General features: G+C 39.2%; 1 protein-coding gene across 3 annotated transcripts in view; it reads left to right on the top strand.

The window, feature by feature from the left end:
• The window catches only part of SPEN (spen family transcriptional repressor), a 79,068-nt gene that overhangs the window by 5,480 nt on the left and 53,168 nt on the right, over positions 1 to 20,420 (top strand). For all 3 annotated transcript variants that reach the window (XM_063436100.1, XM_063436101.1, XM_063436099.1), the window contains exons 2-3: positions 3,129 to 3,449; positions 7,193 to 7,666. In XM_063436100.1, coding sequence (XP_063292170.1) covers positions 3,129 to 3,449; positions 7,193 to 7,666 — 795 coding nt within the window. The remainder of the gene's footprint in view (positions 1 to 3,128; positions 3,450 to 7,192; positions 7,667 to 20,420) is intronic.

The following is a 20,420-nucleotide window of genomic DNA, read 5'->3' as shown; positions in this document are numbered from 1 at the left end:
CCTAACATTTCAGTTAGGCCAGTAGATGTAATTTTTAATTGCATTATTTTCCTCCATATTGTTGATTTAAGTTTGAAAGCAGCCCCTGTATTGCACTGATAAAATAATTATCACATTAAATTAACCAGCTTTCATGGCCTTTTTTGTATTTCCATTTTTCTCTGCAGTGCAGCATGCTAAGTATTACCCTGTGTGCAATCTACATTTTTATTTGTGGTGGGTGGGAGGGGGGTTGGCTGTTTTCATTGGGTAAGCTTTTATATAAGTCTATATTCATTTTGTAAAAATAGATTTCTGTGAATAGTTTCAATAATTGGTGTGTAAATACGTTATGCTTAAATCACAGAAAATATCAGCTATCAAGGCACAAGTCCAGTATGAAGGGATTATAGCAGTATTTACCTTTAATTTCAATGTATTATTTTTACATTTTTTTTTGTTTTTTAAATGTGTGGTTGCTAGTTGCCAGAATTCCCATTGTACATCTATGAGAGCCAGTGTGATGGGTCAGAATAGTTCCTCAGTGTGATCAAGACAGGGAAGGGTCTATTTTTAACTTGCTCTGCTTCCCAGTTGACATTTGCCAAATAAATGTGCTTTAACCCCTTGTGCTATTCTCTTAACTATTTTGTAGACATTTCGACTGTATTTATGTATATATCTTGATTGCAATAGTGTCACAATTGTTTCTGTCCTAATTTTAGCCTGCTGTTTTATGTCCAATATGGTGCTCCAGTTTTGTATTGTGAAATGTTCACTGCCCATTGTTTCAAGTTGTGGTTAATCATTGTAAATTATTTGTGAAATAATGGCTCTTTGTTCTGCATTCACTTCCTTATTGAAGGGGTAACGCAGCCTGGTAGCTTTGCTTGTTGTTGTTTTTTAAAATGTATTATTATTATTATTAATTTCAAGCACAGTGGTTTAGCATTAGGAAGTCATTGCTTGCGTTTGCGTAGCATAGCTAGCCAGTTCCTGCCTCTTGGAATAAATGCTACCCTCTTCATTGTGTGAAATGGTTGCTGTGTCTGTGCAAAAATAAATCGTAAACCTGCGTTATCCAAAGACCGTATTTTGCAAAACACATGCAATTGTCATCTTTGTCTTTTGAATGGATTGAGCGCGTTACTGTGTGTGCCATCACTCTCATACAGCTTGCTTTGTTAGTGGTTATCATGTTTTGAAATTGTGCTAGTCTACATTGGTAAATTTGTTTGGGGGAGATCTATAAGACTAAACCACAGGACTTGCTAATTTTTGTAGTGGAATGTGCTAGTGGACCCTGAGCAATTAAAAAATTATATATTTTGACCAGTTTTGTAAACTCATTTGAACAGAGTATTTGCTTTGATTTGTCATTGTTTCATGTGCCTATTGTACACCGTTGCAGTTTATGTTGGCGTTTTGAAAATGTTCTGTCTGGATAAAAAATCTGTATACTGCAAGGCTAGCCTGGGTTTATTTAAAATAGAGCTTATTTTACCAGTCTGTTGGAGTTTAGCAGAGGTGCTTGTTTTGAGTGCAGGAGTCTTCCCAGGACTCTGTGGGAGGTGAAGTCAGGCTATTTAGCTGCCTTTCTGGTTTTCCCAGCCTGTCCTCCATTCTCAATTCTCAGATGCCTTTAGTACCCATTGTATAAATATATTCCTGTGGTGAAAAGACAGCCAGCATTGCAAGGGTGTATATGACAGATCCTAGTAATCTAGCCAGTGGGCAGGTTTGTGGTTGACTGAGAAATTTTTGTTCATTTATTTTTTATTTTTTTATTCTCTTTTGTTTTGTGGAAAGAATTAAGCGTGGCCCAAAATAACTTGCAGATGTGCTATGAGCAGGGAACAGAGCTGAGCAAAATCCCACCCTTTCTGTGGTTGTTAAAAATATTAAACATCAGCTCTCAGATGCACCCAGAATATGCTGTTGGCCAGTGCACTCACTAGCCTTTCTCTCTGTATATAATGTATAGTTCACATGTGGGTATTTTTTTTTTTTGTTTTTTCAGCAGACTTGTATAAATGTTTTATAAGGCCCTAAATGCTGTGTGTATATCTTTCCTTTTTTGGGCCTCTGCATTCAACCGCAGTCTGTCCTGGAGGCGGTACCTAGGAGATGATTTCTTACAATGTTGCCTTCAGTCAAGCTAATGCTTGCTGGTGTCGAAATTTCTCACTACAGCTAGTAAATGCAAACCTATACAAGCAACGCTGATCTCCTCTTTGAAATGTTGAAATGTTGCTTGGTTTAGTATCTTTAAACCTGTGACCTCAGATCTTTTTGAGAGATTCTAATCTGTAAATAAATTAATTTGGTGATTTACAAATATAAATAAATATATATCTCTCTCAAAAAGGAAGTGAAAATTAATATATATGTATTATTTTTTTTTTTTACTATAAAGGGGGTAGTGGTATCAAACATTTCAAAACGTGCAGAGTCTGATCTGCAGCTGCCTTGGTGCAGAAATTGTGGACATTAATTAGATATGCCTGCCTAATGAGTGGACCTGAAATGGTGTAAGATTACACATGTGATGGATACTGGCTCGGCAAGAGTGGAGTAAAGAAATGCTAGTGAAAGAAAATTGCTGCCTAATTGTCAGTAACTGGCAAATTATTTTGGCTCTATAATTTGTGACAGCTTTTCCAAATTTCAATATAATCTATGCATCTATTTTTTTTATTTTAATTTTTTTTTGGCTAATTGAGAATTACAATTAGAATTAAAAATCAGTGGGCCAGACCACCTATTGTCTTATCAACAAGCACAGTGTATGCCTCAAATCCTTTTAATGGTAGTGTGCGCTTTGATGGTGGCGCTTGTCTGTGAAATGTGTGGTTGAAAGCCCCCAGTCTGCATGTTAAGTGTGAACATTGATGTAATCTGGGTATTTTGTTAACCTAGGAATGGGGTCAATGTACAATTTTGTATATTATTTGTAGAAGAGGGTGACCAGATTGGGGGTGGGGGATTAGTTTTTATTTTAAAACGATTAATATTTAAATACCACAATCTATTCTGTGTGTTGGGTGGTGGTTTATAAAGCTTACTTTACTCATTGTTATTGTCCATTGATTCTAATCTGATTATGTTGCTTTTTTTTCCTGCTTTTTTTTCTTTCTCCCTTTTTCTAGATATGGACGTGTGGAAAGTGTCAAAATTTTACCCAAAAGGGGATCTGATGGTGGTGTGGCAGCATTTGTGGATTTTGTGGATATCAAAAGTGCACAGAAGGCTCACAATGCAGTTAACAAAATGGGAGACCGAGATCTCCGGACGGATTACAATGAACCTGGCACCATTCCGGGCGTGGCCCGGGCGTTGGATGATACAGTTTCCATAACATCTCGTAGTAGAGAGGTTTCTGGGTTCAGAGGAGGTAGTGGAGGGCCCACTTATGGCCCCCCGCAATCACTTCATGCACGGGAAGGACGTTATGAACGGAGAGTCGATGGGTAAGTTGCAAGGTTTCTCTAGGCAGGTATTTTGTATTTGATATGGTGAGAAAAACAAAACTCGCATAGGGCCCCCCCGATGGATTTAAAATTTTGAGAAATGATTGTGCTTCCTCTTGGGTTTGGAAAAAGAAGTGATTCTTATCCTAATGGCTGGTAACTGGTGGATCCATAAAGGATTGTTCCTGCAGCTGGCTGGATCTGTGTCCTTTTAAGTGGAGGTGTTACTTTGGGTCAAATGGATTCTGGGATAATTCTCTTTGATTTTCATTCTGTGGATAGTTCTGCTGCCTCTATGGATTTATTCCTGGAGTTACAAGCCTACAATAGTACACAAAGTCGAGCACTGGAGTGTTAAATACAGGGTTAACATTAGTGGCTGGTAGCTTTTAGTATTGGAAGTGGATTGTCATCTCCTAAAGAGACACCTGTACAAACTTCATACGAGATCAGTCTGGATTCTACATTCACAAGTTGGAAATGGCTACGGAAGCTGGAAGAATGAAGACATCACTCTTTCTCTCTGGAACTATATGCATCCTGGTACCCATGGGGATTATTCTATCATAGGGAAATATAAGTCTAATAATAAAATAGAAACTGCTTATTTTGGGATTTAAATGAAACATGGAATGGCCAGTATTGTTTGGACTCTAGATTACCAATGACTTCCAGAAACATGGGGAATATGATTCAAAATGCAAAGTGATCTTTGGTGAATACTGCACTGAGCGTTTATTTATTTTACTTTTTTTCCCCAAACTTTTTTGCGTACATTTGGGCATTATGGATATGACAACCATCTGGATATCTAACACAAACCTGTAAAATGAGTGGCTTACTTAGACTTCACTGGATACCTGGACCCATCCTACACTTAGAGACCCATTTAACAGCTGCTTACTGAATGCTAAAGGACACATTATTTTGTCCCAAAACCCACAGTGGATAAATATGAAGACAATTTTGGGGGTTGCAGAGGTGTATACACATAATGTATATTTTTATTCCTTGGTTTTTGTTTTTGTAACCATAGGATGGTGTTCATCTGTGGATTGTTCCTTTTTGTTTCCTGCATATTTTAAATTTTTGGTCTTTTTACTAAGATGATTTTTTTTTTTTCCCATCTTGGTTCATCAAAAGTGTCAATTGAAACCCTTGCCCTTTGCCTCATTGAGAAGGTGGATTATCCCTAAAAAGGGACCAAATTGGGGAAGTTATGTTCTCAAATCACTCCCTAGATTTAATTGGGATTGTAGGTCGTGTTTCCGCACGAGGAAAAGGTTGGTATGTGCTGCCCTGTATATATTAGCCACTTTCCTAACCCACGTCACCCTTTATATTCACTAACCCTGGTAGACATTAGCACTAATATATACAACAAACAGCAATGTTAGTACTTTAGCCTTCTGAGCTTCTTCCTCTGCTTCCTTTCTTTAGCTGTTATGTAATGCTGACCTTTGTATTGGTGTGTCTGTTGTAGCTAGAACAATTATAAACCTTACTTTTAAATTCTGTTCTGATGCTTTCCTTGTTCTGGACTTCCCTTAGCTCAGGTTGGCAAACGATAGCTGCCCTTTACACTGGTCAGGAATGATTACTGTTCCCAGACAGAATTTAGGCTGTTATTCCCCCAATTATCTTCTCTATAGTGGTAAAATTTTAAGAGAGGAAAAAAATGTGTATTTGAATGTATGCTGTCCACCATAAACAAAATTATATATTATACTGGGTTTGGGATTGATCTTCATAACAAATATGGACTTGGTGCAGTAATGAAGGAATGTAGACTACTGACAATGCCATGAGAATTATTGAAGAAACTACCCTTCACCTTGTGCAGTAACTAAGAAATGATTTTCTTCATCACGCAATAAAGAAGCTTCCAGAAGATATATTACGACTTACCGCAACCTATCCAGCAGTTATTTTGCAAAGAAAAAAATTAGGTAGTTTAAGTTTTCCTTCTAAGTGAGCTGTATACCTATGAACAACCTCCCTTAGCTTCAGGTGATGGTTCCATCATATTATTTCCATATCATCGACATATTTTTATTTAAAAATAATTTTAAAAAATCACGGACATTCCAACAAGAAACGCTAGAAATCCACATTTTTTTTTCAATAGATTTCAAAATCTTGCCTCTGTATATCCATGTTTTTTGCTGTCATTTTATCTGGTCTGCTAATGAAAATAAAATCCTGATTTTTATTTGGTAAACTGCTCTCAATATCCCTTAATTTATTGACGTCTTAAATACATAAACAGTAATTCTGTCCCAGAGACATTGTATACAAATAAATATAGGCCTTAACTTAAGCTGGCAATATTTGATAATAGTTTAGTTTCACATGAACAAAACCTAAAAAAACTTAACATTTGCAAAATGTCCTCAGACAAAAAAAAGTTAATCAAAATAAATTCAAAACCATGCATACAGTGTTATGCGCATAAGTGCAATTTTAAATTTAAGGCCAAAATAGACAAAATGGAAATCATTTCCAGGTTAGCTGTACTTCAGTTCTGCTACTTTAGCTTTACACTTGAAATTCACTTTGAATTCATGAAAATTCTTTACTTTAGTGAATAATCCTGATAGTAATGTGTTGTGGTGAAATCCATGCTGCAAAATGCTAAAATTGTAGCTTGTGTTTTAGCACCTGAAATCCCTAGATGCCTGTACGATCTAAATTAAAAAGCCATGAATATACCCGAACTCCTAATAACTTCTAGTCTTTAGTCAAGTCTTGCTCCAATTTGCTAAACCTCTAAACTCAGTGCTGCAGCATTTGCCTAAACTTAACAACATGCTGGCAATTAATAACTAGAAAATGCTAATCTCATGCAAGTAAATGAAATCTACATCCCCGAGTAATTTTCTTTTATAATAAACCGCAGTTGAGGAATTTTGAGTGCCATCATCACCTTTCCATAGGAAGGAATTTCTATTGATTTCAGTCAATATCATGTTTTTGCCAAAAAAAATGGTAAAGATCCTTAAGGGAACACTATACGCACCATACTTCTTTACATGACTGCGGAAAAGTTTTTAATAGAACCTTCAGCAAATCCTTCTGCACGGTTCCCGAACGCTCCTCTTTGCTATTGGCTCCCCCTCCCCCTCCCCTGTATGTGTGTACTCCTGCTGTGTCTGCAGCTTCATGTTTGGTAAAAGTGAGTGAAACACGAGGCATTGTGCGTTTTAACAGTAGGTTAAAGTTAATCCACATTAAACTTCAATGACACTAAGTTACAGGGACAAAACTTTTTTTTCCCCTTCTTTTTAAATCCGGTCCTATCCAGAACAGTAATCCAGATATACTTAATTTGCAAATAAGATATTACTGCAGTAATATTTATTTATTTATTTTCTACACTTTCAAACTTATTTTTCTTTTAAATTTGTTTTTGGAATTATTTATTTATCTAATCAGAGCAGACCAGATGATCCAGATTTAACTGTGTTAGTAAATAAATGTTAGTGTTCCGAATCTGTAGGTCTAACTTGGTTTTTATCAAGTGATGTTGAGAGTAGTTGGATCACAGGCCAGAGAGACTCACACAGTCTTGACATGCTGTCCAAGAGGCCTATATTCTTCCTCTGTTTGTACACACTTCAATATTTATTTTTTTACTATGTATATAGAGATGATTCTTACTGAAGGGATGCTTGCATGATCTGCTCTTGTTTACAGATTTCATTTGCAAAGCAACTAAAGTGTTTTTCCGTTCTTCAATGCAGGGCTTCTGAAACTAGGGAGCGTTCTTATGAACATAGTGCCTATGGACACCATGAACGAGGGACTGGAGGATTCGATCGTACAAGACATTATGATCAGGATTATTATAGAGACACTCGAGAAAGGACCTTACAGCATGGGATTTATTATAATTCCCGTCGAAGTCCCAGCCGCTTTGATGCTCATGATCCCCGTTACGAATCTAGGGTCCGGGAACAGTTTACATTACCCAGTGTTGTACACAGGGATATATACAGGAATGACATTTCGCGGGAGGTACGAGGGAGACGGCCTGATCGGAATTACCAGCACAGCCGAAGTCGGTCACCTCATTCATCCCAGTCTAGGAATCAGTCACCACAGAGACTGGCCAGCCAAGCATCGAGGCCTGCAAGGTCTCCTAGTGGCAGTGGCTCACGGAGTCGATCGTCAAGTAGTGATTCTCTCAGCAGCAGCAGCAGTACCAGTAGCGACAGGTAGGTTTGGATAGCTTTGGAGAGGGGTTCGCTACTGACTGAATTCCTCACTAGGCTTAAATTTATAGGAATGGAAAAATTATGACTTTATATGAGATCCATGACATTAGAAACCTTCGATTCTCTTGCTATTGTCATTTTATTATAATTTGGTTTCATCATCTGTAGACAGGGTGTAATCTGATTGTTCATACATCAGAGCACATGCCATTAATTAATCATGTATTGTTGTCTGAATAGCTTTCAGTACGTAGTGTGTGTAGATAACGCATCTGATTGTACCTTTGTTTATTCATATCAATGAAATGATGAGTCTGTTTTAATCTTTGTTTGTTTTTTCACATTTTAAATGCAGTAGTATTTAGTTTTTGTTTTGTTTTTTAGTTTGCTATGGATTTGTTATAACACACTGGTAGACTGTGTGTTTTAATAAGGGAAATATAACAAACTAAGTGTGTTTTCTGGTTTGACCTACCATTGTAGCAGAGCTTAAAATCACTGAGTATTATACAAAGGTCCTATCAAACCTTTAAAGCTTTTGATGTTCGGGGACCTGGAAAATTAGGGTAAATAAAATAACACTGCTTGATGAATCTACATAGTTCATTGATTAGTCACAAAATTAGAAATAGAATTCCAAGCAATTGGAATAAGGCCTATCAATGATCAGTTTGGACTAGTGGTAATTTGGATTTATATGAAGTATTTTTCACGTGAAAGTATCAATCCTGATAAGCTCCTTCTAATGTTGTAAGGGCCAGACTATGTTAAACCCATATGGGAAGAAGGGAAAGTGTTTGATCACAGGCAGGACTGAGCCCAGTCAGAAGAATGTTTTAGTTGAGCAGTAAATGTTTGTTTCTGACCAAGTGCAGACTTCTAGTTTTCATGAGTAGACATATCTGAATATTGACTTGTCCCATGCCACATTTAACTAAAAAAAAAAAATATTTTTTTTCCCCGCTTACATTGTAATGAGTTTTGTCCCTTCAGGCACAGGCTGTTCTTGTTGCTGTTTTACATGTGTTCTGGAAATTGTGGTGACTGGTCGGGTCTACATTTTTGTTTTATTAAGTCTAATTGTTATGTTTGATGCAATCCTGCACAATGCCTTTCACATCCCTGCATGTATTTTAGTTTTTAATTCCGGTCTCTCTCCATGTGCTATTTGTTGGGATGGGGGAGGAAGTTGATCAGCAGATTGTATATACCCTGGTTAAATTGTCATTTTCATATAGGTCTGTGTGTTTAGACTTTTATTTTAAAATGATTTATTTATTTTGGCTGTTTTTTTTCATAAAAGTTCATCTGTCGTGCAAAGAATGGCGAACTTTAGAGAACAGCAGTTTAGGTCTATACACTGTGCTAGGAAACCGTGTCCATCAAGGTTATTTACATTGACTACTTCAGGTCTGCTATGTTACATGTTGCCATTCAGTTTCCATTTTGTCGCTATGTGGAGTCTAGGGAATAATCCTGCCAGTTTGTGGATACTAACATAGAACATAGACAACTGGCTTTCGTAATATTGTAAAGCACTGCAGAATACGTTGGCGCTACATAAATACCAATAATAATACTATCGGTTTTGGATCATAAATGAATTTATCCATATTGCAATACATTTGTGTAATCCTGAACCATTAAACCATGAATGTTCAGTTCCAGCTTGGAGCTTTTATTGAGATGTCCTGATGAAACCTCCAACCTGGAACTGAAACAGTTTTTTTGTTGTTGTAATAAAGGAATAAAGCAAAGCGCTATAAACCATTTCAAAAATAGATAATTTTGCAAGTGAATATTTTGTAGTATAAGGATTCTGTGCAGCATCTTCGCTGTTCCTAGAACTACACTGAGATCTCAGATGCTGTGATGCCAGGAGCTGGAATATGATGTCACTCCGGCCCTGGCATCACTAAACAGCATGCGTGGGAGCAGAGGAAGATTAAAAGCTCATGACAGCCCCACTGGGTCCCAGGGAAAGGTTGGGAGGCTGGGTGAACGTACATTTGAATTTAATCTAATAATATGTGAGTGTGTGAGAGAATGTATATATCGTTTAGTGAGTGTCTGTTTAGGTTACCAGCCCCCTTTTGACCACAAGGGTAAGGTGTTTTTACCTGCATTCTCTCTCTCACCCCCCCCCCCCCCCCAATCCAATGATTTTCTGTAGAAAAGCGCATGTGCGGCAAAACGCTGCACCAATCAGCATATCATTATCAATGCATCTCTATGGGAAACATTCAGCGCCTCCATGCACAGCAGTTGAAAATAAAGGTTTGTTCATTAAAAAGGCCAAACTGGCTCCTAGGTTCAAAGCAAATTTTGAAGCCCTTACATACAGATCTATATGTGTGGGTGTGTGTATATATTTCTGTTTGTTTATTGCTGCAGTTTTTATAAATATTTTAAGGCTATTAAATAGCATGAATTACTGTGCAGTAGCTGACTTGTTGGAATTCTCTTTTCATCAAGTCCCTGTCTGTACTGGCAAGTAAATACATGACAGCCAAGCCCCGAGCCTATATTGAAGGGATATATGGTAAAGGACGTTTTTGTGTCTTTAGCTATGAGAGGTCAGGTTTGCAGCCAGCTGATTCTGTGGAATTTAAAATGTCCTCCCCCCCCCTCAATGAAGTGGTCTGGGTGCCAGGTCCATCTAGGGTTAACCCTGCAGCTGTAAACATAGCAGTTTCAGAGAAACTGCTATGTTTACAATAGGATTAATCCTGCTTCTAGTGGCTGTCTCATTGACAGCCGCTAGAGGTGCTTCCGCGCTTCTCACTGTGATTTACACAGTGAGAAGACGCTGCCGTTCATAGGAAAGCATTGAGAAATGCTTTCTTATGGACTGATTGAATGCACACGCGGCTCTTGACGCGCATGCGCATTCGGCGGATGACGTCGGAAGAGGGAGGAGAGTCCCCTGCACCAATCTGCATCTCTACATAAAGATGTATTGAATCAGTGAATTTCTATGGGGAATGTAAGTGCTAAACACTGTGCAGCACTGGACTAGGAAGTACCTTGTGACCGTCTGAGTGACCGCCACTAGAGGTGTTACTAGACAGCAGTGTAAACATTAAATGTGTACATTAAAAAGCCTGCAGGGACAGGCTATATACAGCAGAACAACTACATTGAGCTGTAGTAGTTCTGGTAACTATAGTGTCCCTTTAAATCACAAAGCTGCTTTTATAATCTCTGCAGTCCCCTTTTTAGGTTCGATTTTCTGATCTATTGGTTATTCTTATTATTGCCATTTATATAGTGCCAACAGATTCCGTAGCGTTTTACAATATTATGAGAGGGGGGACATGACTATAAATAGGACAATTACAAGAAAACTTACGGGAACAATATGTTGAAGAGGACCCTGCTCAATCGAGCTTACAGTCTGTAGGAGGTGGGGTATAAAACACATTAGGACACGAAATAGCAATCAAATAAGGTGGGAGTGAAGCAGAGCTGGAGGAAAGTGTACATTGCTGCCCTTTAGGAGAGAGCAAGAGACAGAAATGTGAAGTAGGGGTTACTCTGGGAGGCCATAAGCTTTTCTAAAGAGTTTTAAGGCACTTCTTAAACGATTGAAGACTAGGGGAGAGTCTCATGGCTGTAGGCAGGCTATTCCATAAGAAGGGAGCCGCCCGCAAGAAGTCCTGCAAGTGTGAGTTGGCCGTATGGGTGTGAGCAGTGGACAGGAGGTCACGGGTAGAGCAGAGAGACCGAGAAGGGGCAAACATATGGATCTGTGAAGAGATATAAGAGGGGCTAGAATTGTTCAGTGTTTTATAGGTATGGGTTAGCACTTTGAATTGACTCCTATAGGATACAGGAAACCAATGTAAGGACTGACAGAGGGGTGAGGTGTGAGAGAACCGACTAGAAAGGAAAATCAGTCTGGTGGCAGCATTCATTACAGACTGTAGCGGGGCAATACGGCTTTTGGGAAGACCAATTAGTAGACGGTTACAATAATCCATGTGGGAAATTACTAGAGCATGGACAAGCTCCTTGGTAGCATCTTGCATAAGAAAGGGGGATGCGGGCAATGTCTTTAAGATGGAATCTACAGGATTTGGCAACATACTGGATGTGAGGCTCAACGGTGAGGCCAGAATCAAGGATGGAGCCAAGACAGCGCGCGTGCAAGGGAGGACTTATGTGGATACCACTAACTTGAAGGGAGAGCAAAAGAGGAGGAACAGTATTAGGAGGAGGATAGAAATGGACCTCTGTTTTTAAAGCGACTGAGTTTCAGAAAGCGGGAGGACATCCAGTCAGAGATGGAAGAAAGGCAAGCAGTGACATGTTGCAGGACGGCAGGGGAGAGGTCCAGAGAGGGGAGATATATCTGGTTGTCATCAGCGTACAGGTGGTAGTGGAATCCAATGAGGTAATAAGTTTGCCAAGTGAGACCGTATAAAGAGAAAATATAAGGGGACCAAGGACAGAGCCTTGGGAGACTCCAACCGAGAGAGGACGAGGGGAAGAGGTATCATTAGAAAAGGAGACACTGAATGAGCGTTGGGAGAGATAAGAGGAAAACCACGAGAAGACAGAGTCACAGAGACAGAGTGATTGAAGAAGGAGAGCATGATCAACGGTGTCAAATGCAGCAGAGAGGTCAAGAAGAATTCGTATGGAGTAGTGGCCTTTAGATTTAGCTGTGATTATGTCGTTAGTAACTTAGTAGTGTGGGGGCGGAAGCCAAATTGAAGAGGGTCAAGGAGAGCCTTAGAATTGAGACATACAGGTAAAGACAAGTCTTTCCAGAAGATTTGAGGAAAAAGGGAGCAGGGATATGGGATGATAGTTAGAGGGGGAGGATGGGTTAAGAGATGTTTTTTTATTTTATTTTTTTAAGATGGGTACTACAGTAGCATGTTTAAGGACAGCAGGGACAATGCCAGAAGAGAGAGCGCAGTTGAAGATGTGCATTAAGGAAGGCACAAGACGGGGAGAGAGATCTGATAAGGTAAGACAGGACAGGATCGAACGGGCAAGTGGTGGGGCGAGAGGGAAGGAGAAGCGCAGCCACCTCTTGTTCAGTTGCATGGGAGAAAGTCTGAAGGGTAGGAAAGGCATGATCCAGGTGTGGTTGAGAAAGTGAATGGCAAGGTGGGGAGAATTATTTTCTTAGCTGTTCAATCTTGTCTATAAAGTAGCATGCAAAACTATCGTCTGTAAGGTCAGTTTGGGGGGGTGCCACAGCAGGGTAAAGAAGGGAGTTAAAGGTATTAAAAGGACGCCTTGGATTGCATGAGCTAATGAGGGAGGAAAAGTTTGACTGTTTGGCAAGGTCTGTGCTGTAGGGTCGCAACATGAATTGTAGTAGAGGAAGTCAGACTGGGTGCGAGACTTCCTCCAGTAGCTTTCAGCACAACGGGAGCACCTTTGCGGGTAGCGAGTTGATTTAGTATGCCGCAGTTGGGGGCGTGTCCTCCTTAAGGTGCATGTTTGGAGCGTGTTTGGTTGGCTTGTATACTCCTTTCCTCCCATAACTTTTTTTCTGCAGAATCTTGATTTAGTTAAACAGCCTATTCTTTCAGCCAGCTTATTTTGTACCTTCACCTACTGTACTAGATTACTATTTCTGGATGCCTATCTGAGTAGTTCAGAGCCTCACAGTAAGTATGACATTCTTTAAATCTATGTAATATAAAAAATATATTTACAATATTCAAATCCTATACATTCTACATGCCCTTTTTTACTGAATTGTTTGCTGGTTCTATGAGCTGAATATATGCAAGGCATTTATATTGTCATGGTGTGAATTATTCTTTATTTAACTAACCCTGCCCGGGAAATCCCCACATTGTCCTCCTCCAAGGACATACAGGTTACTATTCCCAAGACTCTTCCTCTTAGGCAATTATTGGCGTCTTCTGTTCTATTTCCATGTGTGTGGAAGTCTTATTACATTCTATTTATCTTGTTGCCTCCCTTTATGTAGCATATCAGTGCTGAATTAACAATTGCAGTAACTGCAGTGCTTGTTGGAGCATGGGGCAGAGTAATAAAAGTAAAGCAGTCACCATGGAAACCATTGGAATGTTACTGCCGTTTTCTCCACTTTTAGCCTTTGATTCAGAATCAGTCTTTCTAAATAACCCCCAAGGTCACTTCTTAAATCTGTTTTAGAAAGTTCTTAGGACACACATTGGCACCCCATTTCTGTATTTTTTTTGTCTGAGCACATTTATCTGAAAACTTATGTTATGCACAGATATTTTGTTTAACTGGTTGGTGTTCAATTTTTCTATCTGTAGAGCTTTATTTAATTGAAAAGATCATATTATAATAAACAGGGGGGGGGGGGGGGGGGCATATCTCCCATAGCTGTTTGGGAGAGCTTTTATTTTAATTTTATTTTACAAGCTAAATAGGCGTCTTATAATGCCAAAATAAATCTGCTTATTCCCACATACAAATTATGTTTTCCCACTGGCTGTAATGCATTGTTTGTGCGTGGGAATGAACCATGGAAGATGCCTGTTTGGTATGATCCCTGTGGAAGGGAAATGGTGGTCAGGCAGGCGATAAGCTGGGAGCTGCGTGTGCAGGCTGCAGAGAGGATCAGAGTCCTTGTTTGTATGTCTGCAGCCAGTCTGGACTGGAATAATCCAGTTTCATTTGGCTAGGTGCCACCTCCCAAGGCCGCGTGCAGGCTGCACTTCCTTATTCTGGCCACACAGATTGGGGGATGGGGGATCAATGCTATGTGTGGCTCTTAGTTAACCCACAGCTAGATATTTGGGCTACTACTGATTGCTCCTTGCCATCAGGTGCTTTCTTTAGCTCATGATCCCTCCTCTGTAATGTCTGTGGGTCTCTGCAGTGGCAGCCTTATTCTATAGATCTTTTATTATTGCAGCCATGCAGGGGTTATGGTTTTCCTTGTCATTTGTATTGTTTGCTGCGTATTAACAATCTGTAAATGTGCCAAAATGTGTGCAAAACGATGTTCGGGCCCTCAAAGAGTTAATAGGGTGCCAGTGCATTGCATCTGAACAAATGTGAGTGAATCAGACTTGGACATTCTATCTAGTGGATATATAGTGAATGTATGGCGTAACTTTTATGTTTACAAGCATGTTTATGTATGTTTTGCCCCCAGGTTTTGTAAATGCATGATGAATTTCTATATTGAAGCAGCCACCATGGAAGCCAATATAAGGTCCCTGCTGACTGTCCCATTGTTAAAATGCTGCACTATTATTGGGATTTATATGGCACCAGGGCTTTGCCATTTTAATGAGGGCTTGTAACTGAAAACAAATGAGAAACAAACTTTTATAAATAAAAAACACTTTTGCTTAGGTCTGTGTATACCTCATCGTTTTTTGAGCCCCTATGCATTCATGATAAATAGCATTTATAACACAGTTGTTATGGGACTAAATGATGGCATGTACTGACTTGGTTCTTGTCAAATGAACCAGCTTTTAGCTGGCTGCCTACTGCCAGTGATGAATTCACAGTTAGGATGGCCTGTGACTTCTAACTTTAACTGCTATGCATAGTTGTGGTGCACCAAGGGGTTCCATCTGAATGGGCCCAAGTTTGTGGATACACTTTGCCATGGCTTTTCTGTGGACCATAATCTTGTGTCCTCATGCATCTGGATTGGTATATTTGCATCATCCATGCAAGATCTGATTCTTAATCAATATGTATTCTTAAAGTGGACATCTCTTCAATTTCTCCAACTTTTCCTCATTTTCCCTCAGGCAATTCTATACTGACGCGATATTCAGTGATTGGCAAAAGTTTGGCAAGTTTTTATACAGAGGTCTGGATACTTATTACATAAAAAATGCTTTGGTCCTCTTGAAGGTTTGTATGTCTTGAAAAGTGGCCTATAAACATTTGTCCAATTTTATTAAAACATTTCCAAGCAAGTGTTTGGCAATTCCAAGACTTTATTGAAAGTTAATAAATGCAGACCATAAGAATGTACACGAGCTTGCCTGATCTTTTTACTATTGTAGAACAAGTCTGCCTATATCTTTGGGTATAAGAGCTGTCAGTGACTCCTATTGTGTGCATTGATAATGGTGTTATATTGTGAATGCACCCTTCCATTTACACAAGCACTGATTATACGACCCACCCATATGCTCTGCTGTGTCTATACATGGAAATACTATTCTGTAACCCACCAAGAGTGAAAAAAGCATTGAAAGTCATGTTTTAGTGTTTGCAGATGACACAAAACTCTGTAAAATAATACAATGTGAGTAAGATATTACTTTGCTGCAGAGGGATTTAGATTGACTGGGGGACTGGGCACTTAAATGGCAGATGAAATTTAATGTTGAAAAATGCAAAGTTATGCACTTCAGCGTAAAGAATACACCAGCAACGTATACCCTTAATGGAAGCGAATAAGGGATAACAACACACGAAAAGGACTTGTGAATTGTTATAGACAACAAACTATGCAAGAATGTGCAATGTCAATCTGCAGTTGCTAAGGCCAGTAAGGTATTGTCATGCATGAAAAGGGGCATTCATTCTCGGGATGAGAATATCATTTTGCCTCTTTATAAATCACTGGTAAGACCACATATTGAATATGCTGTGCAATTTTGGGCACCTGTTCTAAAGAAGGATATTGTGGCACTAGAAAAAGTGCAGAGACGGGCTACAAAATTAATAAAAGGAATGGAACATATCAGCTATGAAGAAAGGTTAACAAATTTAAACCTCTTTAGTTTAGAAAAACGTTGCCTGAGAGGGGATATGATAACATTATACAAATATGTTCGGGGCCAATACAAACCATTGTGTGGAAATCTATTCACAAACCGGACTTTACATAGGACACGAGGTCATGCTTTTAGACTGGAAGAAAGAAGATTTTGTCTAAGGCAAAGGCAAGTTGTTTTTTTTATTTTAACTGTGAGAACAATAAAGATGGTGAATTATTTGCCTGAAGAAGTGGTTTTATCAGAGTCCATACAGATGTTCAAACAGCTACTAGATGCATACTTGCAAAAAACTGAATATTCAAAGATATAATCTTTCAATATAGGGTAATAACTGCTTGACCCAATGATAAATCTGACTGCCATTCTGGGGTCAAGAAGGATTTTTTCCCCTAGCTTGTTGCAAAATTGGAAGTTCTTCAAACTGTTTATTTTTTTATTTTTTTTGCCTTCTTTTGGATCAACAGCAAAAAACAAATGTGAGGAGGCTGAACTTGATGGACGCAAGTCTCTTTTCAGCTATGTAACTATGTAAGAGTACATGTTTTGCAAAAGCAGACATGTTTGTGAGTAGATTGTACGCCTGGTCTTTTGTGCATGTATGCAATATGTACAAGTATTTTCATGTTTATTAACTGCTTATATCCCAGTCTAAACCGGTCTTCGCTACCATATGAAATGGATAGACACGTAGTTATATATTGCTGGTGTGAGACTGACTCTCTTTTAATGAACATAGAGAAGGTGAAAAATATGTCCGTACTTGATTTTCTCTTCTACAAAGTTATTCCTTTAAATATTGCCCTTCTGTCAATCTTTACATTGGCTTCCTGTATCCTGTAGGAGTAAATTCAAAATACGAACCTTACCTATAAAGCACTAAACAACATTGCTTCACTAATTCGTGAGCATACCCTTTCTAGGTCTCTCCGCTCTGACGATGACCTTCTCCTGTCTACTGCTCGCACCCTTACTGCTAAATCACACTTACAGAACTTCTCACGGGTGGCTCCTTTGGAATAGCCTGCCAACCCCCGTCAGACTCTCCCCTAGTCTTCAATGATTTAAAGGGACACTATAGTCACCAGAACAACTACAACTTGTTGCATTTGTTCTGGTGAGTAGAATCAGTACCTTCAGGCTTTTTGCTGTAAACACTGTCTTTTCAGAGAAAATGCAGTGTTTGCATTACAGCCTAGTGATAACTTCACTGGCCACTCCTCAGATGGCTGTTAGAGATCCTTCCTGTGTCATGGCTGCCTAAAATGCATCCAAACATTGTGTCTCCTCCCTCTGCATGCAGACACTGAACTTTCCTTCTTTGATTCAATTAATCTCTACGAGGAGATGCTGATTGGCCAGGGCTGTGTTTGAATTGTGCTGGCTCTGCCCCTGATCTGCCTCTTTGTGAGTCTCAGCCAATCCTATGGGGAAGCATTGTGATTGGATCAGGCTACCACTTCTGCTGGTGGCAGCAGGCAGTGGGCAGGACTAAAGGAAACATGGACAAAGCATGCAGCTCCAGACTTTAATACAAGTAAAATTTTTACTATATTTAGGGAGGCAAGGGGGGTAAGATGGTGATTTTAACCCTATCTGGTCAGGAGTACATGTTTGTGTTCCTGACCCTAAAGTGCTCCTTTAACCCCTTAAGGACACATGACGTGTGACATGTCATGATTCCCTTTTATTCTAGAAGTTTGGTCCTTAAGGGTTTAAAAAGTCACTCAAAACCCATCTCTCCAGAAAAGATTCTGGCTTCCGAGAGTAACTATTGTCACACAAGCCTGTCTCTTGCTCTCTCCTAGAGGGCCAACTCCACACTCACCTTCAGTTCTGCTTCTTTTCTACCTTGTTTGATTGCTTCCTCTAGACTGTAAGCTTGTTCGAGTGTGATCCTCATCAACCTTTTGTTTCACTAACATTTTGTAATTGTCTCATTTATTAAGCTTCCCTCTTTATAATATAATAAAGCGTTGCGGAATAAGTTGGCGCTATGTAAATGGCAAAAGTAATAATGATACCAGTGAGTGACAACCCTAATTATGACTTACAGAAATCATGGCCCACCCCCTTTTGCCTGTCTGCCAGATATGACATTTGAGAGAACGGCTAGTTGTTCATGATATCTGCTTTTTGTGTGTAAATCATGCAGAGTTTTTAATAAACAAAAATGTAATGAAAACACTCTGGTGTAGATCAGACCATATACAGTATATTTATGTGCTTTAGGGGTTTTGGGTTAATCATGGGTTCATTTGAACATGTAAAACTCTGCTGTTGCGAAGGAAAGTAATTCCTTTGACTAGAGCTAATTATTTATTTGTGTGTGTCTCTCTCTCTCCAAACTAGTAATCCTCTTTATGCATGCCAATAACGTCTATGCCTGCTTGTTGCTGGGAGGAGCGGATATCAGGAGCGCACTGCTCTCTCCAACCACTGTGGCTGCTGCTGTTTTTGCTGGTTTGCGTAATCATGCCTTTTTTTTTTTTTTTTTTTAACTGTTTCATGCCTGCATGTAGTACCTGTATTTTTTTTTCTCAGCAGCCTGGTATGTGAGATTTGTGAATATCACATGAAGGTGTGTATATCATGATTTGTACTCTTGATTGTTTAGTTCTGAGATCCCTCTGCAGGCCTCTCATACTGATTTATTTATGACATCAGGCCTGGTTTCTTTTTTTTTTTTGTAATTCCTTTTTGTGTGTGTGTTACACAATCACAACCTTGGAATTTAGTGGGACAAGTTGCCATTCTTATTCTGTTCCAGTTCTTTCTATGACACATTGAACTAGTTTAACGCCTGTGTGACGTGCTATAATTACCCATGGAAATTCTTCCAATGGAGCGTGATTTGCTAGAACACATAAGACAATCATTTTCATCCCGAAAAAAAGTCTATTGCAAATTCCAGTAACCTTAGCCGATGTTTTTCCTTTCTCATATCTTTTCAATTTATAGAAAGAAGGCACCCCCAATTGTGGAGCACTGACAAGTGAAGAGCACTTTTAAAGCTTGCTTATATTCTCTAAACAAGAAATTATGGCACACTGACAAGTAAATGCAGCATTCTAGTATGCATGTTTGAAGAGTATTAGAATTAGATGTTTTGGCCAACATTTTAGGATTGTGCAAATAATTCTAATGTTTTAAAGTGATCATTTAAACTTTTACATTTTCAAAAGAAGCCAAAGTGAATATGGCATAGCTGGATAAGTGCTTTATACATCCCAAAAGATATATGTGCAACTCGATCTGTTTTCCATCTTACGATGATCACCACGTGGCAGTTGATCAGAATTGGAACATGCCCCATTCAATCTGTAGAAGCTAGAAGAAGCACTCCTTAGTCTGTTTATTTAGGCAAACATACAATAAAGTGATAATGTTTCGCCTTACACTCGAATTTGTCAAGATTTAGTGTGAAGTGACAATGTTGTCTTGTCCTGAGTTATAGTTCCTGCAACAGCAGGTTTTGTGAATGCCCGCCTTTTCTGTAGGATACCCTTGGATCAATGGAGCCTGCTAGCATGACAGAAATCAGGCAGTAAAGTTAAATCTCTCCCACGCTGCAGGAGCTTTCTCTTTACATAAAACTGGTACAGGTCTGTTGGGGTCCCTTGTTACAGACCACACCTGTGTGCTTCATTCACAATTGAAACTCTAAAATAACCACAGTGGCTTATTGTTGGTGTTATGGTGCAGTAGGAGCCGTTCCTTCGAGTTTGATCAAAGTTGGTGCACACTTGGTGACCACGGGCACACACACTGCCACTGAGATAACGTGGAATTTCATTTCCTCGTTATTTCTCTTAAGTAAGACGAAAAGGACAGCTGTGAGCACTGGGTGCATAAAATTTAATTTAAACATTGTGCGAATAGATCTGGTAGGAAATTTGTTGTAGATGGGGAGAAAAACCTATTTAAAAATAAGTATTTCTCTGACCTTTTAGACTCTATACCAAAGAATGGACCAGCCAGAGCAGAATAGACCTCCTACAAATGTGCTGTGGTTGCTAGGGTAACTCCCCAGATGA

The sequence above is a fragment of the Pelobates fuscus genome, chromosome 11 (assembly GCF_036172605.1).
Source record: "Pelobates fuscus isolate aPelFus1 chromosome 11, aPelFus1.pri, whole genome shotgun sequence".
Lineage (NCBI taxonomy): Eukaryota > Metazoa > Chordata > Amphibia > Anura > Pelobatidae > Pelobates > Pelobates fuscus.
This window is presented reverse-complemented; position numbering and strand designations above follow the sequence as displayed.